The sequence below is a fragment of the Pituophis catenifer genome, unplaced genomic scaffold (genome assembly GCF_029215685.1).
Source record: "Pituophis catenifer annectens isolate HBS135680 unplaced genomic scaffold, rPitCat1.0.hap2 SCAF_4, whole genome shotgun sequence".
Taxonomy (NCBI): Eukaryota; Metazoa; Chordata; class Lepidosauria; order Squamata; family Colubridae; genus Pituophis; species Pituophis catenifer.
Window position 1 is genome coordinate 130,997,218 of NW_027256884.1, and position 25,903 is coordinate 131,023,120.

General features: G+C 49.8%; 1 protein-coding gene across 1 annotated transcript in view; it reads right to left on the minus strand.

Annotated features, from left to right (window-relative positions):
- STARD10 (StAR related lipid transfer domain containing 10) overlaps positions 1–24,996 on the minus strand; it is a 35,174-nt gene extending 10,178 nt beyond the window's left edge. Inside the window, exons 1-3 of the mRNA XM_070944124.1 lie at positions 24,835–24,996; positions 965–1,112; positions 9–112 (exon numbers count right to left, since the gene is read on the minus strand). Of these exons, the coding sequence (XP_070800225.1) occupies positions 9–112; positions 965–1,112; positions 24,835–24,996 (414 nt within the window). The remainder of the gene's footprint in view (positions 1–8; positions 113–964; positions 1,113–24,834) is intronic.
- Positions 24,997–25,903: the final 907 nt, after the last annotated feature.

Consider the following 25,903-nt stretch of genomic DNA (forward strand, 5'->3'; position numbering starts at 1 on the left):
TTACCTACAGGATGCTTGACCGAATAGTTCATGATGATGTAGTCGCTGCCCATCGGTAGCCAGGAACGCAGCGTGATGACATCTCGGTTCTTCAAGGGTTTGGGACACTTCCCTGCCGGAGGGGGGAGAAGAGAAAGGGGCTCAGATGAGTCGGGGGGGCTCCAAACAGCTGGACAACCTCAGCGGCTGATTTCTGCTTCAGATGGGAAGGCGCTTCCGGGCAGCCAAAGATCCAGGGTGGGATTTGAATGATTCCACCAGCCTTGAGAGACTTTAGAAGGGAGGCGCCTGGGGATCAGGACTCTGGTTGAGCCAAGCCTAAATGCTCTCGGTCATTTGAGCCAGGCTAAATCCCGCACTGTCACAGAAATTAACCCAGCATAAATAAACACCTGAGATAATTTCTACTATGGGGTCCTTGGTGGTCCCTGAGGTTGGTGGCTTTCTTGCAGACGTCTATTGACCCAGCTAGGGAACATCATCAGTGCTAGAAGGGATGGGCATTGCAGGGGGGAGGAGGAGGAGGAGAACTGTGTGGTTGTTGGTGCTCTCTGAGCTTGGTAGTTTTCTTGCAGACGTCTCCTTACCAAACTAGGTAACGTCATCAGTGCTAGAAGGGAGTGGGGGGGTGTTCTTGGTGGTTCCTTGATGAGGCCGTTCTTTACGGTTTGATTGTTGGTCTGAGTTGGTTGTTCCTTGATCAGGGTAACACTGATCGGGCAAGCCGTCTGTATGTAAACAGAGGACAAACCTTACTCCCTTCTAGCACTGATGATGTTCCCTAGCTGGGTCACGAAACGTCTATGGAAGACTACATTTGATGACGAAGCTTCCTGCTCTAAGTATCAAATCCAGAACTATAACTGGGCACTCCGGGGTGAGTCCCCACAGCTCAGCCTCCCTCTAGGGCTTATCTGGTCCCACCTCCGCCTCCCCCCCCCCCCCGTCCACCCCAGTTTCTCACAGGCGTAGTATCCGACATCTGCGTTGACGGTCAGCTTGCCGATGTCGAAGGTCTCGATGACGTTGGTGTCCCACTTTTTCCTGTACTCGATGTCGTGCAGCACGTCGTACAGCGTTTCCGCGGAGATGTCTTTGCAATCCATCCTGCACTGGAGAGAAACCTCTGTAGGTTTACGTGGGAGTAAGCCCTGCTATGTTCCATAGGACAGCTTTCCACTTATGGTTAGTCCTCGACTTAGGACCACAATTTGGGAGGTCAAAATTCCCATCGCTAAGTGAGACATTGGCTTTGTCCCGTTTTACGACCTTTCTTGCCCACTGTCCTCGAGTGACGACCACAACTGAGCCCAGAATTTTTCTGCTAAGTGAAATAATACGACCACAAAAATTCTGTTGAGAAGCAAGGCAGTTCTTAAGTGAGTTTGCCCCATTGTACGACCTTCCTTGCCACAGTTGTTAAGTAAATCATTGCGGTTGTTAAGTGAGTCACGCGGTCGTTAAATGAATCTGGCTTCCCTGTTGACTTTGCTCTTCAGAAGGTGGCAAAAGGGGGTTACGTGACTCTGGGACACCCCGATTGTCATAAATATGAGTCAGTTGCTAAGCGCCTGAATTTTGATCATTGGCTCTGGGGATGCTACAACGGTCGCAAGTGTGAAAAATGGTCATAATTTTTTTTCAGTGCCGTTGTAATTTGAATGGTCACTAAATGGACTGTTGTAAGTTGAGGACTACCTATACTGCCCCAAAGTGCCTTACTCCGAATCCAGAAAGACAATTGCTGCCATTTGGATTCGGCCCACCGGTCGAGCAAGTGTCTAGCCAAATCTCCTCTTTCTCACAGGCCAAATCATTAGGATTAACGATGCGCTTTTAAGCTAATGACTCATTAAAATAATGAAAGGAAACCTCTGTCCCAGAAACGCGGCTGAAGAGCCTCCCATCAAAGACGCCACTGGAGGAAAAAGATATGCAAATTCAGAGATGTTTTTCGTGTTAAAAATAGTTTAGGAAGATATGCATTATTTATATATATTTTTTATTTATTCCTTTAGAAACGGCTCTTCTCTCTCGCGGACCGTGGAAGCAGGCATACAAACGTAACAGCTATATATAAATATTGTAATAGGAGGCAGTTACAAGCAGGAATAAAACAATAGGATTTTAGTAGTGATCAAATAATAGCATTATTAATTCTTCCCCCTACGGGGCAGCCCTCTGTCGAGAAGAAAGCCCCACTGAATTCAGAGGAATTTACTGCTGGATAAAAGGAGTATAAAATTTCAAAAGTCTTTATCATTATCTATACAGGTAGTCCTCGACTTATGACCACAATAGAGCCCAAAACTTCTGTTGCTAAGGGAAACATTTGTTAAGTGAGCTTTGCTCCATTTTACGACCTTTCTTGTCGCAGCTGTTAAGTGAATCACTGCAGTTGTTAAGTGAGTCACATGGTCGTTAAGTGGATCTGGCTTCTCCCATTGACTTTGCTTGTCAGAAGGTCGCAAAAGGGGATTTATTTTATTTTTTTATTTTATTAAATTTATATACCGCCCTACTCCCGAAGGACTCAGGGCGGTGAACAGCCAAAAAATAAAACACATAGATTACAAAATTTAAAAGACAGTATAAAACCACATTAGATAATTTGGCCCGGGACAAATTAAAACACCCCCAATACTCACGTGACTTCCGGGACACTGCAACCGTCATAAGTACGAACCAGTTGCTAAGCGTCTGAATTGTCATCACGTGACCATGGGGATGCAGCCACCGTCGTGAGTGTGAAACCGTCGTGAGTGTGAGTGTCATAAATCACTTTTTTTCAGGGATGTTGTAACTTCACTAAATGAACTGTTGTAAGTCGAGGACTACCTGTACAGATAACTACTGGAATATAAACTTCAGGACTTACGACCCTGCGTTTAGTGACGGTTTGGAGTTACAAAGGCATTGAAAAAAGGGACTTATGACAGAGTCCTCAGTCTTATGACCGTCACAGCATCCTCATGATCACATGATCAAAAGGTCTTTCCCACATCCCCCGTTTACAGGTCTAAAAACTAGCCCTGGAAGGAAACTTTTAGATGTCCAGGCTGAGCCTGAGGGACGGAGGCGTCAAATACGTCATCGGTCTCGAGTCCTTCTCCACTCACAGGAGATCTAAGTCGAGCCCACCTTGAATTCTGTTGACACTTATCTATGGCGATTCTCAGTCTTCCAGGTCATGGTTGTCCCAAAGGTGCTTTTACAAGAGACAACTGAACTGGGTTTTTTTTTTTTTGAAGAGGTTTCGCTTCTCATCCAAGAAGCTTCTTCAGTTCTGTTGACTCTTATCTACAGTCAATTTGCTTTGGCTGTTAGTAGTTCAGATTCTTGTAGAGAGTTTAAGCTTGCAATAAATCTTTACTCCCATTTGAACTGCCTGGACTTCCTGATTTTCCCACACTGGACAAGGCTGGAATTCACTACCCCTTCTCAGCCCACCTGCTCCAACATCTGGACCCCTGGCCAGCATCTTCCCCTCGCCCTGCCTTCTCCATCACATTGCCCTCAGTCCTTTGCAGTGAATTTGCAATGCATTCACCAAAGCCATGACACAAAGCAGGGAGTCCCTGACTTACGGGCACAATTAATTAATTTAATTAATTAATTAATTTATTAAATTTATATACCGCCCTACTCCCGAAGGACTCAGGGCGGTGAACAGCCATAAAAATAAAACATGGAAATACAAAATTTAAAATAGAGATAAAACAAATTAAATAAATTTGGCTGAACCATATTTAAAACCCCAATAATTTAAAACCAAATTTAAAATTCCCATTTAAAAGCGGAGAAGTTTAGGTCAGGCCGGCTTGCTGGAATAGGAACGTCTTAAGCGTGCGACGGAAGGTACGCAGATCCGGAATCCTCCGTATCTCGGGGGGGAGCTCGTTCCAGATAGTAGGTGCCCCCACAGAGAAGGCTCTCCCCCTGGGGGCCGCCAGTCGACATTGTTTGGCCGACGGCACCCGGAGGAGCCCCTCTCTATGGGAGCGTACTGGTCGGTGGGAGGCTATTGGTGGTAGCAGGCGGTCCCGTAGATAACCAGGTCCTAAGCCATGGAGCGCTCTAAAGGTGATAACCAAAACCTTGAAGCGCACTCGGAAGACCACCGGGAGCCAGTGCAGCTCGCGCAGGAGGGGCGTTACATGGGAGCGCCACGTCGCTCCCATCACCACCCGCGCAGCTGCACTCTGCGCCAGTTGGAGCCTCCGAGTGCTCCTCAAGGGGAGCCCCATGTAGAGAGCGTTACAGTAGTCCAGACGGGAGGTGACGAGGGCATGAGTGACCGTGCGTAACGAGTCCCGATCCAGAAAGGGACGCAACTGGCGGATCAGGCGAACCTGATGAAAAATCCTCCCGGTCACGGCCGTCAAATGCTCTTCTAAAGACAGCCGTGAATCCAGGAGGACACCCAAGTTGCGAGCCCTCTCCGTGGGGGCCAATGCTTCGCCCCCAATAGTCAGCGATGGCACCAGCTGACTATATCGGGACGTCGGAAACCACAGCCACTCGGTCTTGGATGGGTTGAGTCTGAGCCTGTTTCTCCCCATCCAGATCCGTACGGCCTCCAGGCACCGGGACATTACTTCAAGGGCATCGTTGGGGTGGTCTGGGGTGGAGATGTACAGCTGGGTGTCGTCAGCGTACTGATGGTACTCCACCCCGAAACCACGGATGATCTCGCCCAGCGGCTTCACATAAATGTTGAACAAAAGGGGCGAGAGGACCGATCCTTGTGGCACCCCACATATAAGGGGCCTCGGGGTCGACCTCTGCCCCCCTGTCAACACAGACTGCGACCGGTCAGAGAGAAAGGAGGAGAACCACCGCAGTACGGTGCCTCCCACCCCCAACCCTTCCAACCGGTGCAGCATGATACCATGGTCGATGGTATCAAAAGCCGCTGAGAGATCTAATAGGACCAGGACAGAGGAACAACCTCTGTCCCGAGCCCTCCAGAGATCATCCACCAACGCGACCAATGCCGTTTCCGTGCTGTACCCAGGCCTGAAGCCCGACTGGAACGGATCTAGATACGTCGTTTCATCCAGGTACCGGGGAAACTGTCGTGCCACCACACTCTCGACAACCTTCGCAACAAAGCGAAGGTTGGAGACTGGACGATAATTAGCCAATATTGCCGGATCCAGGGAAGGCTTCTTGAGGAGAGGTCTCACCACCGCCTCTTTCAAGGCGGGGGGAAAGACACCCTCACTCAATGAAGCATTTATAATCCCCTGGAGCCAGCCTCGCGTCACCTCCCGGGAAGCCAGCACTAACCAGGAGGGGCACGGGTCCAACAAACATGTGGTCGCATTCAGTCTACCCAGAATCCTGTCCACGTCCTCAGGGGTCACAGAGTCAAACTCATCCCAGATAACATTCTCAGGACCTGCCCCCGTCACCCCCACTGGATCTACCCAGTCGGAGTCCAGATCTTCCCGAATCTGAGTGATTTTGTCATACAGATACTGAACAAAGTCCTCGGCTCTTCCCTCCAAGGGGTCCTCCCTCGCTTCCTGGTGGAGCAGGGAGCGGGTCACCCTAAACAGGGCGGCCGGGCGGTTATCTGATGACGCAATAAGAGCAGCAAGATGAGTACGTTTTGCTGCTTTTATCGCCACTAGGTAATTCTTAATATGAGATCTTACCAGTGTCCGGTCAGATTCAGTGCGACTGGCCCTCCAACTACTCTCTAGGCGTCTTTTCCGGCGCTTCATCTCCCTCAGCTCCTCGGTAAACCAAGGAGCCAGGTGAGATCGGCGCCGGGTCAGAGGCCGCAAAGGCACGACTCGATCCAGAGCTCCAGCGGCCGCCCTATCCCAGGCGGCCACTAAGTCTCCAGTCGAGGCGTGAGCCAGGACCTCAGGCATTGGCCCAAGCTCCGTCTGGAACCTATCAGGTTCCATCAGGCGCCTGGGGCGGTACCATCTTATCGGTTAACCATCCTGTTGTTAAGCCAGACCTTTGTTAAGTGAGTTTTGTCCCATTTTACGACCTTTCTTGCCACAGTTGTTAAGGGGGAAGCTTTGTAATTGTTCTTGACTTGCTGTAGCATCTTGAGCTATGTTTCTAGACCTCAAGAAGACGGGTGGACTTCAACTCCCAGAATTCCCTAGCCAGCTTCAATTCTGACTTCAATTCTGGGAGATGAAGTCCACCCATCTTCAACTTCTTGAGGTCCAGAAACACAGATTTAGATTCTTGTTTTGCTCCTGAAATCTGCACAGCGCTTATTCTACGGATTGTCCAAAGCTCCACCACACACACACACACACACACGTGTGCGTTTGTGCATGTGGGCAGGCATGCCACAGGTCCCTTGTGCCACCAGCAAACTGTCACGTATCTGTCCTGCTTTCCCAGCCAATGTGGGCCTCAGGTTTCGCTTTCTATACTCTCTCATTATTAATCAAGTTACAATTTACGCCGGCTGGCAAGCCGAGCCACTAAATATTTCATCGGCCCCCATGAAATCATGCCTCTCCTGCCACCCGGCCAGCCGACCAGCGCCTGCCGGACAAAAGCAGAGGGGTCTCTGCCCCCCGCAAAGGTCGGGACCCTGCAACCTGAGAGTCACAGACAGCTGTGAGCATCCTCTGCGGAGCGTCAGATGGGGTGGAAGGCGAAGGAGGCCTTTTGCCCGGGGCCACGTTGCATAACTCTGCTGGTTTCAAAGGCTGATTTTTCCACCCTGGATGGATGAGGCCAGAGAGGACTCCTTGCAAAGGATAGCAGCAGTCCAGGATTTGAGGGGCTGCCCCACAGAAGAGGGGGGGGTCCACCTCTTCTCCAAAGCACCCGAAGGCAGGACAAGAAGCAACGGATGGAAACTCATCAAAGAGAGAAGCAACCTGGAATTAAGGAGAAGCTTCCTGACAGTGAGGACAATTAACCAGTGGAACTGCTTGCCACCAGAAGTTATGGTTACTCCAACACTGGAGGCTTTTAAGACGAGACTGGACAGCCATTTATCTGAAATGGTATAAGGTCTCCTGCTTGGATATAGGGGTTGGAGTAGAAGACCTCCAAGGTTCCCTCCAACTCTATTGTTATTAAGATTAAGTGCGCTGGCACAGTGGTTAGAGTGCAGTGCTGCAGGCTATTTCTGCTGACTGCCGGCTACCAGCAGTTTGGCAGTTCGATTCTGACCGGCTCAAGGTTGACTCAGCCTTCCAGCCTTCCGAGGTGGGTATAATGAAGACCCAGATGGTTGGGGGCAAAAGGCTGACTCTGTAAACCGCTTAGAGAGGGCTGTAAAGCACTGTATATAAGTCGAAGTGCTCTTACTCTCCTCCTGCTCCCTCCTTCCAGCACTGATGATGTTCCCTAGTTGGGTCGTGAAACGTCTGCAAGAAAACAACCAAGTTCAGGGAGCTCCAAGAACTCCACAGTGTTCTTCTTCCTCCTCCTCCTCTCCACAAACCCCCCCTCCCTTCCAGCACTGATGATGTTCCCTAGTTGGGTCGTGAAACGTCTGCCAGAAACTCACCCAGCTCAGAGAGCACCAAGGAGCCCCTCACGCCTACATCAGTCTATCCCAAATCCTCAGGAAGGAGTCAGCAGGCCAACCAAAGGGCCAAATCCATCTGTCTGACTAATCCAATCAACCTTAACAATTAATTTATTCAACGCATATGTCAGCCGACCCCCAGCAACTGCGAGTGCGAAGGAACGGCAAAGCGGCAAGGACTCCGACATCAGCCGAATGACAGAGTGAGAACAGAGATGCAAAAACAAGTAAAGCGAGAGGAATGTTGGATCCCAATTATGCAGCCTTTGAGGCCGTTTTTCAGTTTATATCTTCCTGTTATTCTCATTCCCTCGATTTCTTTCTTGGCTTTCACCCTCCTTCCTGCGGGTTTTCAAGTTTGCAGAAGAGGCACGATTGGTTAAAAATACTTCCCAATAAATCATTGGGAATCTGGGACTTAAATTTTGTTTTTATATTTTTTTTTAATCTCCTGGAATTTCTTCTACCAGCCCCTCCTGGCAACCGGCAGTCTAAAATAAAAGGCCAGCCTCCATGACCGAGGCTCTAAATGTCTGCACTTAGGAGGTTTTTAAATATATTTATGCATTCGGCACACCCCCATCAATATGCATAGCCGTGCAGGAAGTTCTCCACTTACGACCGTTTGGCTCAGTGCCCATTTAAAGCTACAGTGGAATTGAAAAAAAGTGGGTTACAGATCGTCCCCCACTTATGACTGTTCACTTACTGACCATTTGACCTTAAAACAGCACTAACGAGTGACTTGCAGGCAGTCCTCGACTTACGACCATCCACTTACTGACCATTTGGAGTTATAAGACATGGAAAAAAATGATTTTCAGGTAGTGCTCAACTTACACCATTCGTTTAGTGACCGTTCACAGTTGGGTACTGGGTGACTTTGGGCCAATCACCAGGAGATGGTGAGTTCTAGTTTCACCTTAGACATGAAAATCAGCTGGGAGACTTTGGGCCAATCTCTCCCTCAACCGGTCCTGTCCAACCCACCTCACAGGGTTGTTGTTTGCGGGCAAAATAGAAAGAGAGAATATGAAGTATGTTCCCCACCTTGAATTATCTACACTAATAATAAACGTGGGATACAAGTAAGCAAATAAATATAAATTCTCCCTTGCGTGGATTCCCTGCCACATGCGTGGGCCACTCCCAGACCCTCCTTCTGTGTCCTGGCCCCCCCCCACCTGGGTTTCTGGGGGTCCCTCCAAGGACTCCCCTCCAGACCAAAGTAGATCGCTTGGTCAGATTTGAACCCGGGCTGGGCTTCTCCTTTCCAACGAGGCCACCGAGAGAGCGGATGACATTTTCATGGATTTCTCACAGATGCTTCGAACTCCCTTTCGCCAACCAGGAACTGCGCCAGATGCCACAGGAGGGGGGGGTCTCTCTTTTCTCCCAGGGTCCTGAAATCCCCCCCCAAATCTTTGTTTCGATATCATGTTGGCGGTTGAGAGAGACGCATCGCTTCCCCCCACAGAGTGCTGAGTGCCCGCTGCCCCCAAGGATGGAAAGTCGGTTGCTGGCAATGCTTCTGCGCATGACGGAGCCAACATGCCAACCGACTCCCAAGCAGGCACTTTCTCACCTGGGGTGCCAGCCTGTTGTTTTTTTCACCTGCCACTTCAGCAGCTGCAAAAGCTCTCCTGGCGCACGCCCAGCCAAAATACAGGGAGCCCTCGACTTACGACCATCATGGGGCCCAACGTTTCTGCTGCTAAGCGAGACGTTTGTTAACTGAGTTCAGCCCCATGTAATAATAATAATAATAATAATAATAATAATAATAATATTTAAATTTATATACCGCCCTTATGACCTTCCATGCCACGGTGGTTCAGGGAATCGCTGCGATTGTTAAGTTAGTCACATGGTCGTTAAGGGAATCTGGCTTCCCCTTGCTTGTCAAATGGTCACAAAAGGGGATCACATGACCGCCAGGAACACGACGACTGTCATAAACATGAATCAGTTGCGAAGCACCCGAATTTTGATCACGTAACCACGGGGATGCTGCAGTGGTCGTAAGTGTGATAAATGGTCATAAGTGTGAAAAATGGTCATAAGTCATTTTTTTCAATGCTGTTGTAGCTTCAGACAGTCACTAAGTGATGTGTTGTAAGTCAAGGACTGGGGAGAGGTTGAGACTCTCCCTTGCTGTATACAGCAGAGAAGTCATAGAATCCTAGGCTGGAAGGGACCTTGGAGGTCATCTAGACTAACACTCTGAGCGTCAGTCCACATGGCCAGATCAGGGAAGCCAGCTCGCCCCTTTTACACATCGGAGCAAAGGTTTCTTAAGTCCTTACAAAAACCGGAGCTGTATGTTGTGAGAGAGAGAGAGAAGCTGAGGAAAGGGCAGGGGATCATGGAGGGAGCAAGGGTTGCGAGGAGGAGGTTTACTCCTGCTTTACAATGGGGATTTTATTCTAGTTTTGCAATGGGGATGCAAGGGGATTTACTTCTGCTTTACAACAGGAGTGCAAGGCTTAATTCTGCTTTGCAATGGGGAAGCAAGAAGGCTTACTCCAGCTTTACAATGGGGATGTGAGGGGAAAGTTAACTTCTGATTTTCAATGGTGTTGCAACCAGGATATTTACTCTGGCTTTACAATAGTGAGCCAAAGAGGAAGTTTCTCCAGCTTTACAATGTGGTTGCAAAGGGATTTACTCCAGTTTTGCAATGAGGATGCAAGGAAGAATTTAACTCCTGCTTTATTACCTGGTGGCATGGAGAAGGTTTACTCCAGTTTTACAATGGGGATGCAAAGAGGAACTCTACTCCAGCTTTACAACACCAGCCAGGCCTTGACTGCAAAACACCCTGTCCCAATGCGTTGAAGATAAAAGCATACCCAACCCCCCTCCCCAAATTCTTCTCCTGAGAACCCAGTTTGGATAAACAGTGGAGTGGGAAAAGGGGGGGGTGAGATAAGGATGCCCCTTCCACCCCTACCCCCACCCCCACACACACAGCCAAGACAAGGAAGGCAGAACTGGGAGGAAGAGCAGCCAGAATCAAAGGCTGCCTGTCAAAATGCGGAGGATTTGGGAGGTGGGGCTGACACCCCTCGGATGAAAGGGAAGGGAAGGAAGAGAGATGGAAGTGGGACAATCCACACGTTAATATTAATGGAGAAGTCAAAGCGACTGTCGACAGGCCCCCTTGCCAAGCTCTGAGCCGCCGATGGGGAAGGAGAAGTGAAAGTGTGAGTTCCCTTGCCTTGCGAGAACTGATAATGAATTATGTGCCGAAGAGGGGGAGGGGGAGGGGGAAGAAGGAGGGGGAAGGGGGAGGAGGGGGAAAGGAAGAGGGGAGGAGGAGGAGGAGGAAGAGGAGGAGGAGGAGGAGGAAGAAGAAGAGGAGGAGGAGGAGGAGGGGAAGAAGAAGAAGAGGAGGAGGGGGAAGGAGGAGGGGGAAGGGGGAAGAGGGGGAAAGGAAGAGGGGAGGAGGAGGAGGAGGAGGGGAAGAAGAAGAAGAGGGGGAGGGGGAAGGAGGAGGGGGAAGGGGAGGAGGGGGAAAGGAAGAGGGGAGGAGGAGGAGGAGGAAGAGGAGGAGGAGGAAGAAGAAGAAGAGGGGGAGAGGGAAGGAGGAGGGGGAAGGGGGAGGAGGGGGAAAGGAAGAGGGGAGGAGGAGGAGGAGGAAGAAGAAGAGGAGGAGGAGGAGGGGAAGAAGAAGAAGAGGAGGAGGGGGAAGGAGGAGGGGGAAGGGGAGGAGGGGGAAGAGGAGGAGGAGGAGGGAAAGAAGAAGAAGAAGAAAAAACAACAGCTTGACTGCGAGTGGAGTTGCATACACGCATGTGTACCAGCCCACCACTTGCATGGCCCAGTTCCAAGTAGGCCGTGGCCCAGTAGTAGGCTGCGACCCAGGGTCGGGGATCCCTGATCTAAGGAGCTGCCCCAAAGAAGAGGGGAGGGGGTCAACTTATTCTCCAAAGCCCCTGAGAAGACAGGACAAGAAACAACGGATGGAAACTAATCCAGGAGAGAAGCAACCTGGAATTAAGGAGAAACTTCCTAACAATGAGGACAATTAACCAGTGGAACAGCTTGCCACCAGAAATTGTGGGCGCTCCATCCCTGGAGGATTTCAAGAAGAGACTGGACAGTCACAATGTCTGAAATGTTATAGGTTCTCCTGCTCGAGGAGGGGGTTGGACTAGATGACCTCCAAGGCCCCTTCCAACTCTGTTATTCATTTATTCTGTTATTCAGAACCGTTGTAGCTTTGAACAGTTGCGGAACGAACGGTTGTAAGTGGAGAACTCCTTGTATTCCCAGGCAGTGGAGAAAGAGGATCGGATCCGAGCGCATCTGGCAGAAAGCTGCTCCGAGGGACCCCGCAGCCAACTCAGCAGAGCTCTCCGACTCCGAGCCCGTCGTGACTCCCGGGATAGAATTAAAGGGCCGTTTTTAGCTCCTGACGCAAGGCCACCCAGGCCCAAAGGCTCTTTACGGCCATTGTGCAGCTTCGGAATGGAAACGGGAGCTGGCTGTTGACCACTTATCATCCCGCAGAGAGGAGGCCGGTTCTGGGACAAGTGGAAGGCAGAGCGTTGGGGGATCTCCAAAAGAGACGGGCAGTTCAGAAATAGGAAATGTGCATGAATAAAACAAATAAATAAATACAAGTGGTCCTTGACTTATGGCCACAATGGAGCCCAAGATCTCTGTCGCTAATCAAAACAGCTTTAAAGTGAATTTTGGCCCATTTCACAACCGTTCTTGCCACAGTTAAGCGAATCCAGTTTTAAGAAGAGATTGGACGGCCATTGGTCTGAAATGGGGTGGGGTTTCCTGTTTGAACAGGGGGCTGGACTAGAAGACCTCCAAGGTCCCTTCCAATCCTGTCATTCTATAATTCTGTTACAGTTGTTAAGTGAGTCACAGGGTTGTTAAGTGAATCTGGCTTCCCCATTGACTTTGCTGCAAAAGGGGATCGTGTGATTCCAGGATGTTGTGACCGTCATAAATGTGAGCCGGTTGCAGAGGCTCCGATGTTGGATCACGTGACCATGGAGAGGCCGCAAGGGTCATAAGTGTGAAACATGGTCATAACTCGCTTTTTCAGTGCTGTTATAACTTTGAATGGTCACTAAACAAACTGTTGTAAGTCAAAGACAACCTGCTGAGACAAGTTTTTAAGAGACAGGTTGAGATGCCATTTCATAGAATCCTCGGGCTGGAAGGGACCTTGGAGGTCCTCTAGTCCAACCCCCTAAGTCTCAGCCCCTGGGACCAGCATAGCCCGATCAGGGAAAGGTTTGTTGTAACTTCGAAGAGTCCCTGAATGAATGGTCATAAGTTGAGGAGTAGGGAAAAACACATTGAGAAAAGTTGTGAAACCCGTCAGGAGTTTTCTTCCTTTTCCTCTTAACAAAAATGAAGGGGTTTGGGGCAGTAGTGGGTTTCAAATCCTGTCGCTACCAGTGGGCATGGGCGTGCTCACGCGCATGGGCAAAAGCTTCTGCGCATGGACAGAAGCAGTGGTGGGATTCAGCCAGTTCGCATCTATTCGGGAGAACCGGTTGTTAAAAGAAATCTTATTTTGGTTTTTTTCCACTTTGCAGGGCTAATCCTGTAAGGAAGGCAGGAAGGGAACATTCTGCTGGTGTTTCTAGCCTAATCTTTATTGCCCTGCTTACAGAAACTGCCTCTCTGCTTAACCCTTGCTACATTGTAACAGCTAAGACGAAGCGCCCATAGACGTGAGTGATGTTGAATTGGCCACGCCCACACAGTCACATGACCACTGAGCCACACCTACCCAGCTGGTCATTAGGGCAGAGAACCGCTTGTTAAATTATTTGAATCCCACTACTCGGCAGAAGCGCCCGGGCGAGTGGGCGGAGCCTCCCGCCGCCATCGCTACGCAAACCGGTAGCAACCCACCACTGGTTTGGGGCCGAATAAACACCACCGCCCTTCAGAAGTGGGGAGGAGAGGGAGAAGGAGCCTCCGGGTGGCGATGCCAAGGCCATCTGTGCAGGGAGGGAAGCTGCCACAATTTGCAGCGTTTGAGTTCTGCTTCCTCCTCTTAAAATAAAAAACACGATCTCAAACAGCAGCCACCACAGCGCGTAAATCCTGCAAATATTGACTCTGGGAATGTGTGAAAACAACACCAGGAGGATCCTCAGAGTAGGAGGCAGATCAGGGCTGGGGACCATCTGGGCTTTTGCAGCAGAAGTCAAAGCTACGAAACAACAAGCCTCATGCTAAGCCAGGCCAACTCTAAGAGGCCTGGACTTCAACTCCCAGAATCCCCCAGCCAGCAGGTCGCGAGTGTGAGAAGCGGTCGAAAGTCCCTTGGTTTCAATGCTGTTTAACGTCAAAGGGTCACTAAATGAACGGTCGTAAGACTCACGACCACGATCGAGTCCAAAATTTCTGTGGTTAAGTGAGACATTTCTTGAGCGAGTTTTCTCCCGTTTTATGATCTTTCTTGCCACGGTTGTTAAATGAATCACTGCAGTGGTTACGTCAGTAACCCAGTCGTTAAGTGAATCTGCCTTCCCCATGGACTTCACCTGTCTGAAGGTCGCAAAAGGGAATCACAATGACCCCAGGGACACTACGACGGTCCTAAATGTGAGTCAGTGGCCAAGCATCTGAATTTTGATCATGTGACCATGGGGATCCTGCAACGGTCGTTAAGCGTGAAAAACAGTCATAAGTCACATTTGTCAGGGCCGTTGTAACGTCAAATGGTCACTAAATGAATTGTAAGTACAGGTAAGTTGAGGCTACCTGGATCTGGCTCTTTTCCTGCAACGGGGAGGGAGTGTCATGCACGCAACACTCTGCAAAGTGCGACAACCCGCAACCAGGAGCACAACAGGGATTGCAATAACTTCCACTCTGAAGGCCTTCGCCAAACTGGAAAAACAAGACGAGGGTCACGGAAGTCCCCGTCCCCGCAGGAGGAGCCGAGGAACCGGTTCCCAGCCCCCGGGCAGGACGTGGCACCGCTTGGCGCGTAAGGGAGGCGCTCAGGGATCGCCCGCCTGCGGTTTTCCTCCCGGGGGGTGGGGGTGGGGAGTGGAAGGTTATACATTGGGAGAAGTCGCCATTAACTGAGCCGGAAGAGGAGAGCTGTTTGTCCAGGAAGACTCTGACTTAGCTATTTTAGGAAGGAAGGAAGGAAGGAAGGAAGGAAGGAAGGAAGGAAGGAAGGAAGGAAGGAAGGAAGGAAGGGAGGGAGGGATGGGATAGGGAGGGAGAGAGGGAGGGAGGGGGAGGAAGAAGAGAAGGGAGGGAGGAAAGACGGAAGGAAGGGAGGGAGGGAGAAGGGGAGGGAGGGGAGAGGAAAAAGAGAAGGGAGGGAGGGAGGACAGAAGGAAGGAAGGAAGGGAGGGAGAAAGAGGGAGGGAGAGGAGAGGAAGAAGAGAAGGGGGAGGGAGGGGAGGAAGAAAAGCAGGGAGGAAGGAAGGAAGAGAAGGGAAGGAGGGAGGGGGAGAAAGAAGAGAAGGGAGGGAGGATGGAAGGAAGGAAGGAAGAAGAGAAGGGAGGAAGGGAGGACGGAAGGAAGAGAAGGGAGGGAGGGAGGATGGAAGGAAGGAAGAAGAGAAGGGAGGGAGGGGAGAGAAAGAAGAGAAGGGAGGGAGGGAAGGAAGGAAGGAGGAAGGGTCTGTCTATCTATTCTCTCTCTCTCTCTCTCTCTCTCTCTCTCTCTCTCTCTCTCCCTCTCTCTCTCTCTCTCTCTCCCTACCTACCTACCTACTTAGCTGCCTGCCAAAGTATCTTCCTTCAAGCTACGGATGCTATTCTGGGTTTTGATGCCCTAGAGGCGGGGGGGAGGGGGGGAGGTGGAATTCCAGGGCTGGGAGGGGGACCTCCTGAAGCCAAGGCGGCCACATGACCAATCAGTTTTACAGCCCTTATGCCCCACCACCTTCATAGCTCCATCGTGGTCGTAACTTGAGGACTCCCTGCACAAGACAGCCTGAGGTGGCTGATGGAGGACGATGCCCACGGAAGCCTTTCGTGGCAGATTCAGATCTCGGCTTTCCTCCCACCCAGCAAAATCTCCCCTGGGAATCACTTTCCCCAGCCAAGAGCTCCGGGCAGATGCTGAGGTTGCCTTCTTCTCCAGCAACCTGCCTTTATTTAACCCCAACTGTAAACCACGCCGGCTGTCAAAGGAAAAACGCTTTACGGCGGCTCTTCCAGGCCTCTGCCGGTAACTTAAGCACCGTTAGAGACGCTGAGGGGATAACCACGGTGGGAGCAATTACTGGAGGGGGTTTGGAGAGGAGGGGGGGGAAGTCACCCATGGAAGAGAATATTTGTAGCTGTGAACTGAAAGGCTCTTCTCTTGCAGACATTTCGTGACCCAACTAGGTTACATCATCAGCGTTAGAAGAGAGTGGGCTTGCGAGGACGAGGAGGAGGAGGGAGGGGTCCTTGGTGCTCTCCGAGCTTGGTGGTTTTCTGGCAGACGTTTCATTACCCAATTAAGTAACATCATCAGCAAGAGGAGGAGGAGGAGGACTGTGGGGTCCTTGGTGTTCTTTGAGCTTGGCTGCTCTCCTATAGACATTTCATGACCCAGTTAGGTAACATCATCAGTGCTAGAAAGGAGAAGGGTTGCTCTCTGTTTATATTACAGTAGCTTGCTCTGACAGTGTCGGTGTGAGTTGTTTTCTTCTTCATAGTTCCTTACTTGGGCTATTGTTTGTCTGGTGTTAGTCCCTGCTTCTCTAAGTGTTGACTGCTGGAGGCGATGCATTCTGGTCCAGTCTGATCAAGGAACTACCAAGGAGAAAAACCACATTCCCACCAACACTGGCAGGGGCAAGCTATTGCGTGCCAACAGGACTGAACCCCACGCTCACGTGCACTGATGATGTTCCCTAGTTGGGTCATGAAACGCCTGCCGGAAAACCACCAAACCCAGAGAGCACCAAGTCCTCCTCCTCCTCTCCATAAACCCCCCTCCCTTCTAGTACTGATGACGTTACATAATTGGGAAATAAAATGTCTGCAAGAAAAACCACCAAGCTCAGAAAGCATCAAGCAGTCAACACTTAGATAAGCAGGGACTAACACCAGACAAACAATAGCCCAAGTAAGGAATTATGAAGAAGAAAACAACACTCAACCTGGAAGTTGTCCAATTTTTCCCTTCTGCTCTCTTTCTTCCCATGTTAATAAACAAGACTGACCATCTCCTGCTCCATCCCTTTCCTCTCTGACCACCAGGGATTACACACACACACACACACACACACAGAGAGAGAGAGAGAGAGAGAGAGAGAGAGACATGGTCTTCCTTTTGCAGTGCATCCATTGTCCTTTGGAGGTTCTCCTCCAACCACAGAGCTTGCAAACCTTTGGTAGATCAAGAGCCATTTAGAGCGGAGGCTCCCCCTCCCTTTGCATCGATGGGTCTTATGGGGGGTGGGGGGAGGGAAATGGATTAGGAAAGCAGAGGGCCATTAGTGGCTGCTGACATTACAAAAAATACAGCCAGCTCCACTGCAACCTTCGGATGCTAATAAACTTCATTTCACGGCCTCCTTAAATTAATTAGCTGGAATAAGCATCTACAAGGAGGCCCCCAAGATAAGATTTAAGCAGGCGGGCAAGGCCTCTGAACTAAGCCAGAACAACGTGCTAAGTACAGTTAGTCCTTGACTTATAACCGTTTGTTTAGGGACCGTTCGAAGTTACAATGGAGTTGAAAAAGAATAGGATAGCGTAAGATAGGATAGGATAGGATAGGATAGGATAGGATAGGATAGGATAGGATAGGATAGGATAGGATAGGATAGGATAGGATAGGATAGAATTAGTGGAATGGGTAGGATAGGATAAGGATAAGGATAAGGATAAGGATAAGGATAAGGATAAGGATAAGGATAAGGATAAGGATAAGGATAAGGAGAGAATAAGGAGAGGAGAGGAGAGGAATGAAGAATAGAACAGAATAGAACAGATTAACAGAGTTGGAAGAGACTTTGAAGGTCATCTAGTCCAACCCCCTGCCCCAAGCAGGAGACCCTACGCCAGTGATGTCTTACCTTTTTGCTGTCGCGTGCCAAAAGCGGGGGAAGCGCGGGGTCACACGTGTGCATGCCCACACCCGTAATTCAATGCGTTTTGCCCCTGCGCATGCGCCCCCCCCCACAAGAGCGTGAGACACCCACCCACCCCCTGCACTTGCCCCGCTTTTGGCACGTGATGGCCTGGTGGGCCCGGTACAGAGGTGGGTTTCAGCAGGTTCTGACCAGTTCCGGAGAACCGGTAGCGGAAATTTTGAGTAGTTCAGAGAACCGGTAGTAAAAATTCTGACTGGCCCCGTCCCCCCATCTATTCTCTGCCTCCCGAGTCCCAGTTGATCGGGAGGAAATGGGGATTTTGCAGTATCCTTCCCCTGCCACGCCCACCAAGCCACGCCCGTAGAACCAGTAGTAAAAATTTTTGAAACCCACCACTGGCCCAGTAGGCCTGTTTTTTCGCCCTCCCCAGGCTCCAGAGGCTTTCTAGGAGCCTGGGGAGGGCAAAAACAGCCTTCCCCATCACTCCAGAGGCCCTCAGGAGCCCGGAATTCCCGTTTCCGGCCTCCGGAGGGGCTCCGGGGGGGATGGGGAAGGCCGTTTTTGCCCTCCCCAGGCTCCTAGAAATCCTCTGGAGCCTGGGGAGGGCGAAAAATGGGCCTTCCCCAGGGATGGGTTCTACTTACCTTTACTACCGGTTCACAACGGGATTGCGTGCGTGCAATCGCTTTGCTTACCCACGCGCCAAGCTTCTGCATATGCGCTGATTGGCTATGATGACATCCGGGGCGGTGGGCGGAGCCTCCTGCTGGTTTTACTATCGGTTCTTGCGAACCGGTCCGAACCGGGGGCAACCCACCACTGTTCCCCACCCCCCTGGAGGCCCTCCGGAGGCCGGAAACAGCCTGTTTCCTGACTTCTGGTGGGCCCGGAAGGCCCCAAAATCAGGTGGCCGGCGTGCACATGCGCACTGGAGCTGAGCTAGGGCAATGCTCACGTGCCCACCGATATGCTCCATGTGCCACATGTGGCACATGTGCCATAGGTTTGCCATCACGGCCCTACACCATTTCTGACAGATGGCAGCCCAGTCTCTTCTTGAAAGCTTCCAGTGATGAAGCGCCCACAAAAAAATGACTTATGACCTTTTTTCACACTTAACGTCCGTTGTAGCATCCCCATGGTGACATGATCAAAATTCAAACACTTGACAACTGACTCATATTTATGACGGTTCCAGTGTCCTGGGGTCACGTAATCCCCTTCTGTGACCTTCTGACTAGCAAAGTGGAGGGGGAAGCCAGATTCACTTAACAACCGGATTACTAACTTATCCACTGCAGTGATTCACTTAACAAATGTGGCAAGAAAGGCCGTAAAATGAGGCAAAACATGCTTATCAAGTGTCTCATTTAGCAACGGAAATTTTGGGCTCCATTGTGGTCGTAAGTCAAGGACTACCTGTCCCCTGGATTTGTCAGCATTTCAAACTAGCCCTGGTCTACTTTGAAGGAGAGATGCGTCATCCCAGCAAAGCTGAAAAGTTTATTTAACAGATTAACAGAATTGGAAGGGACCTTGTAGGTCATCTAGTCCAACCCCCAGCCCAAGCAAGAGCAACCCTACACCGTTTCTGATAGATGGCAGCCCAGTTGCATTTCTGTGCTATGAAAAGATTTGGCTGCAAAATCTGTAACTCTTGTCGTTGGATATGCTGACTGCAGCAAAAATTCTTTATGTCCCCAAACGGAACGAGGGAACAATCTCCGCAATGAGAGAACGGATGGAGTTAGCAGAGGTGGCCAAATTAAGGCCTTTAATTAAAGAAAAGATCTGATCCTATTTTGTTTCCGCTTAGAAACCAGTTCTAGACTTTTGGGGGCTTCAAACAGAAAAAAAAATGAAATTCTGACTTATTGGGATTTATTGATGTTTGTTGTTACAAAAATGGCTAGTAGTAAAAAATAAAGTTGAGGCTGTATATTATTATTTTTTTTGTTCTACCACACTGAATAAAGTTGGAAATTAAAGATTTTGTTACACTTTTCTAGCCTCTCTTTTCCCTTCCCTGTTTCTCTATTCTTTTTGTTTTTCTTTGTATTTTATATGACCACAATTTCAATAAAACCTACATTAAAAAAAGAAGAGTTATATGCAGATTTCTGCCAGTGAACCTGCTGCTAAAAAGATAAAATGACATGTCTCTTTTTCATTTATATTATGATAATTTCAATAAAATGATATCAAAGTATATTTTTTTAAAAAAGAAAAGATTTATCTGCTAAGACTTCTGCTGATGAACTTGCTGTTAAAAAGCCAAAAGGACATTCCCTCTTTTTTATTTATATTATGACAATTTCAATACGACGATATTAAATTACATTTTAAAAAAATTATCTGCAGATTTCTGCCAATGAACCTGCTGTTAAAAAGCCAAACGGACATTTCCACTTTTAGCTTATTTATTTCAGGACCGGCTAGGAACCTTACGCAGAGGTTTATAATCCACGTGTTAAAACCAGACCGAAGAAATCCATAGCTTTTCGCTGAAAAAAATGCAAAGAGGGCTTTGAGCCTCTGGTTTTGGGAGGGATTCTTGCAGATAAAGGGCAGATTGTGGCTTTGATGGGGATGGAGAGGACAGCAGGCCCTTATAAGATGGATTGCTTCCCCTGATCTCTTGAGAAGATTAAGGGGAGGGAGGGGGGTCATTGCTACGAGGCTCAGACGGCTGGTCTGAAGCAGAGAAATGGCCGAGGGAAGGTGGACAGAGGAGGGGGCCATAAAAGCTCCCCCCTCCTCTGTGAGGCAGATGGGCGGTTTAAAAATCTGATAAAAACAAAAACAATACAAAACGATCAGAAAAAAAAATCATCCCAATTCCATAAAAGAAAAGCTTTGGGTTGGTTTGTTTGTATCCTGCCTTTATTACTTTTACAAATAACTCAAGGAGGAAAATCTATCCAATACTGTATGACTGTAACCTTGTTCCTTGCATCCTTACGATTTATATTGACTGTTTCCTAATATGGTTTTATTGCTTATTTGTTCCCTACGACTATCATTAAGTGTTGTACCTTATGATTCTTGATGAACGTATCTTTTCTTTTATGTACAACTGAGAGCGTATGCACCAAAGGCAAATTCCTTGTGTGTCCAATCACACTTGACCAATAAAGAATTCTATTCTATTCTATTCTATTCTATTCTATTCTATTCTATTCTATTCTACTCTACTCTACTCTATTCTATTCCTTCCTCTTCCTGTTTTGCCCATAACAACAAACCTGTGAGGTGGGCTGGGCTGAGAGAGAAGAACTCCGTTTAAATTACTCAGCTGGCTGTCATGGCAAAGTCAGGAGCCACCATCTCTTGGTGATAGGCCCAAAGTCACCCAGCTGGCTTTCATACCCAAGGCAGGACTAGAACTCATGATCTCCTGCTTTCCAGTCTGGCACCTAACCACTAAACCAAGGGTCTCCAACCTTGGCAACTTTAAGACTTGTGGACTTCAACTCCCAGAATTCCTCAGCCAGCAAAGCTTTGGGAGTTGAAGTCCACAAGTCTTAAAGTTGCCAAGGTTGGAGACCCCTGCCCTAGACCAAACTGCCTCAACCTATTTTATTGTGGGCAACTGGGTGACACGGGAGTCGTTTCCGTTTTGTTCCCTGGAGCTGAACTTTCAGCTTCCTTTTCCTTGGCGTTTCGAAGCCTGCCAAAGCTTTTTCTCCCTGGACCGCACAGGGAATTTTGCTAAATGCGCAAAGAATCTGCTAATCAGCTTTGAGCCAAGAGGCAAGAATGGCAGATCGGAGGGAGGAGTGGATTGTGCTTTTTGTGGTGCCCTGGAAGCAAATTCCTTGGCAGCCTGCAGGCCAATTCAAAAGCCAAAGAAAAGAGGAGATAAAACACTTCGGGGTAGAAAGGAGTATGAGTGGCAGAGGTCAAACCTCCCTGGGGGGAAACAGGCCAGCCTGCAAGAGAGCAAAACCTTTGTGGAAGGCACTAGATGGGGAGGGTGGGATCCCACCTGCCTTCCTCTCCAGAAGTACCATGGGGCTTTGTGCTTCAGGTAGAAAAAAAATGAAACTTTGATTTTTGGGTTTTGCTGATAGGTTTGTTATGATAGAAATGGCTGGTCTATGCAGCATATTACGGTGTAAAAGTAAAAAGTTGAGGTTGTAAGTTACTCCCTTATGTTACTGTGCTAAAAAGAGTGGGAAGTCAGTATTTTTTCCTCCTCTTTTCCCTTTTATCCTACACTTTTTCCTCTTCCTTCGTTTTCTAATTTTTTTTGTTTCTCTTTGTTTCCTGTATTTTGTATCTGGATAAATGAATATAAAATTTGAACACACACACACACAAAGAAAATAAAATATTAAACAGGAAAACTAGCAGAAAGATCATAGTGGGGAGGATTGGGTCCTTGGGATCCCTCGATCCCAGATCCCTCAGGGACTGCAAGGTGAAAAGCAGGCCTTGGAATAGATCCCCGTGAGGGCATCAACACGTCTCACCCACCAAGCAATTAGAGGAAGGTTTGGCCACCATACCTGGAAGAGTCAGAATCTCCACACCTTTCGCAATGCAGTGCATGGAGGTTGTTGCAAAATTCCAGGTAGGGCATTAGGAGGGGGTGCCCCCCTTCTCCCCCCATGCCCTGCACCCCCAACCTCCTGTGCCTTGGAAGAAGACCAGGACACACCAACAGGACCTCCAAGTCTCTTGCCTGATCCATCCTCTGCGGGAAGCCCAAGCCAAGGACCACCAGATCACCATCTCAGGTGGGTCCACCTCAACCCATAGTCTCCATCCAACCCAAGACCTTTCTGATCACGCCTCCCCCCTCCCCTAATCACAACTTCCCCCCTTAGGGCACAGCTGGAGAAGAAAGGCCAACCCCCCCAAGGGCCGGTTTACCATCCACAACCATCCAACAAGGAAGTCCACCCTCTGCATCTGGCAGGGTGTGAGTTGGGTTGTCCAGTCTCTGAACCTTCAAAGGAAGATCCAAAAGATCAGACATCGAAATAAGCCTGCATTCAACACAACCACAAGCCAGAACTGAGGCACGTTGCAAAGGCTGAGTTTGTGTTACAGGCCAAGATAAAACGGATAGTTTGGGGCTGGTTGTGTGGTGGGAATCCAACTTTTGGTGGAGTAGAGTTGGTGGGCGAAGGCAGGCGGTCATCTGAATCACCGCCCATCTAGGTGGGCCCTGAAAGATACGAGAACCAGCGACTGCCATTGGCTTTGGTTAACCTGGTTAGTTTGGGGAGAGGCGTCACTGCTTCATAAAGGAGGGTTATGGCAGAATATTATTGTTCAAATGCAGGCAGTCTTTGATGGACGACCCTGATGGACCACAAGAATTCTGTTGGCAAGCAAGACAGTCCTTAAGTGAGTTTTCACTTGCCACAGTTGTTAAGTGAATCACCGCAGTTGCTGAATATAAATGAATAAAAATAAATAAATAAATACAAGTGACTTACAGCCACAATGGAGCCCAAGGTCTCTGTCGCTAATCGAAACAGCTTTAAAGTGAATTTTGGCCCATTTTACAACCGTTCTTGTCAGGGTTAAGCGAATCCAGTTTTAAGAAGAGAGTGGACAGCCCTTGGTCTGAAATGGGGTAGGCCAGGGCTTCCTATTTGAACAGGGGGTTGGACTAAAAGACCTCCAAGGACCCTTCCAATCCTGTCATTCTAGAATTCTGTTACAGTTGTTAAGTGAGTCACAGGGTTGTTAAGTGAATCTGGCTTTCCCATTGGCTTTGCTGGTCGCAAAAGAGGATCATGTGACTCCGGGACGCTGCGACCGTCATAAATGTGAGCCGGTTGCTGAGCCTCTGAATTTCGATCACATGACCATGGGGACCCTGCAACGGTCGTAAGTGTGAAAAATGGTCGGAAGTCACTTGTTTCAGTGCCGCTGTAACTTTGAACGGTCACTAACCGAACTGTTGTAAGTCGAGGACTATCTTTGTAGAACCTGGTTCACACAAGCGTGAAAGCTTCCCCAGGATTCTTCCTTGAAGGGCAACCGAGGGGGACAATTGTGATTCACTTAACAACTGTGTCAAGAAAGATCGTAAGATACGGCAGAACTCACTTAACAAATGTCTCGCTTAGCGACAGAGATTTTGTTTTCAATTTTGGTCGTAAGTTGAAGACCATCTGTATTTTAAGTTTCTCACAGCAAGCGTGTGTGCATGCATAAACACATCCTCAAATGCACAGACGCACCATATTTGCTCTTTTTTGGAAGCTGCTCAGACCTACAACATACAGGTAGTTCTCACAAGGGAGCCCAACATTTATGTGGCTAAGCGAGACGTTTGTTAAGTGAATTTTCCCCATTTTAAGACCTTTCTTGCCACCTTTGTTAAGTGAATCACTGCCGTGGCTAAGTTAGTAACACCATTGTTAAGTGAATCAGGCATTCCCCCTTGACTTGGTTAGTCAGAAGGTCGCAGAAGGGGACTATGTGACCCCAGGATGCTGCCACCGTCATAAGTACATGCCAATTGCCAAGCCTCTGAATTTTGATCCCGTGACTATGGGGATGCTGCAATGGTCATAAGTGTGAAAAATGGTCATAAATATGAATTAGTTGCCAAGCCTCTGAATTTTGATCACACGATCATGGGGATGCTACAAATGTAACTGAAAAACGGTCATCGGTGCTGTTGTAACTTCGGACGGTCACTAAAAGAGTAAGTCGAGGACTGCCTCTATGGGAACTGGCCTTCTAAGGAGGAGGCTCTGGCCACCCAACAAACATATACAAGAGAAGAAGAAGCAGCTTCTTCTCTTGTATATGGAGAAACCTTCAGCTGCAAAGTCCCCCAAAGTCCCATCCTGGTTTTTGGGGTGCCAGGAAAACCCAGAAAAGCACACACACACACACACACACACACACACACACACACACACACACAAATGCACACAGAGCGAGAGAGGCTTCCTCTTCCGGTCACAACCCTGGCCGGCTGACCACACCAGCCTCAATGCTGCCAAACTACCTCTGAAGGACACCTCTGTGGCAGCCAGAAATCCCCAGAACCCCCAAGCCCAGAAGGGGCAGCCAGGAAGTGAGGGGGGGCTGCCTGGGGGCTTGACCAGCCCCCCATCCAGTTTGCACCCCACAAACTCTTGGAGTGGCCAACCTGGCCCATCCCAAACCCGGGAGTGCAACTGAACCCCAAAACCTGGTCAGGCTGAAGCTGGGCCAGCATAGCAGCAGCCAGCGCTTGGGGTCTCCGCCCCCCCCCCCAAAAAAAGGGGAGGGGCGGACCAGGGCAGGTCTTACCTTGATCTTGTGCAGGGACTTCTCGGCCTCCAGCACCTGGATCCAGACGGCGATGCCGGATCGGTGGTAGGTGAGGTGCCAGCCGGCTTCCGAGGTGCATTCCGTTCGGAAGTGGTCGAAGTCGCGATCGTCCGGGATCTGCACGCTCTCCCGGCCGGACATGCCGCCGCCGGAGACCCCCGGCCGAGACCCCCGCCCGGGCTGGGCAAGGAGGAGGAGGAGGAGGAGGAGGGCTGGCCGAGCCAAGCGCCTCGGGATGCGGCTCTGGGCGCAGGTCTGGCCGCGGCAGGGCGGAGTGGCGTGGCGTTGGCGGCCGGCCAAGCGGACAGGTGAGTCACGCGCAGGTGAGCCGCCTCCTCTTCCTCTTTCTCCTCCTCTTTCTCCCCCCTCCTTCCTCCTCCTCCCCTTTTTCCTTCTCTTCTTCCTCCCCCTCCTCTTCCCCCTCCTTCCTCTTCTTTCTCCTTCTCTCCTTCCTCTTCTTCTTCCTCCTCCTCTTTTTCCTTCTCTTTGTTTTTCTCCTTCCTCCTCCTCTTCTTCCTTCTCTTCTTCCTCCGGCTTCTCCCTGCCCCGGTCGGGGCTCGGCAGCCGGGCTGGGCGGAGGGAGGGATGGAGGGATGGAGGCTGCCCGGGAGCAGCTGCAGAGAGGCGGCCGGGCAAGCTCGCCTCTGTCGGGATGCGGCACGGGAGCAGCGGCAAGCCGGCGCCCCCTTCGCCTCCCCCCCCTCCTCGGGCGCCGCCGGTGTCTGCCGGGTCCTACCGCCGCTCTCCGGGGCGGCCGCCTTCCCCAAGCAAGCAGGTGTCCCTGCATTCACACGTTTGGCCGGACACGAGTCAGGAGGCTTGCTGAGTGGAGGGTGGTCGGAGTCGTATTACCTGGACTTCCCCCCCCCCCCAGAGAGGGCTGGTGGGACTCAGCCAGATCCCAGCAGGTTGGTTTGAAAGTGGGTTACAGGTAGTCCTCGACTTACAACAGTTCATTTAGTGACGGTTCAAAGTTACCAAAAAATGGCTTATGGCCATGTTTCACACTTACGACCATTGCAGCATCCCCATGGTTGCATGATCGAAA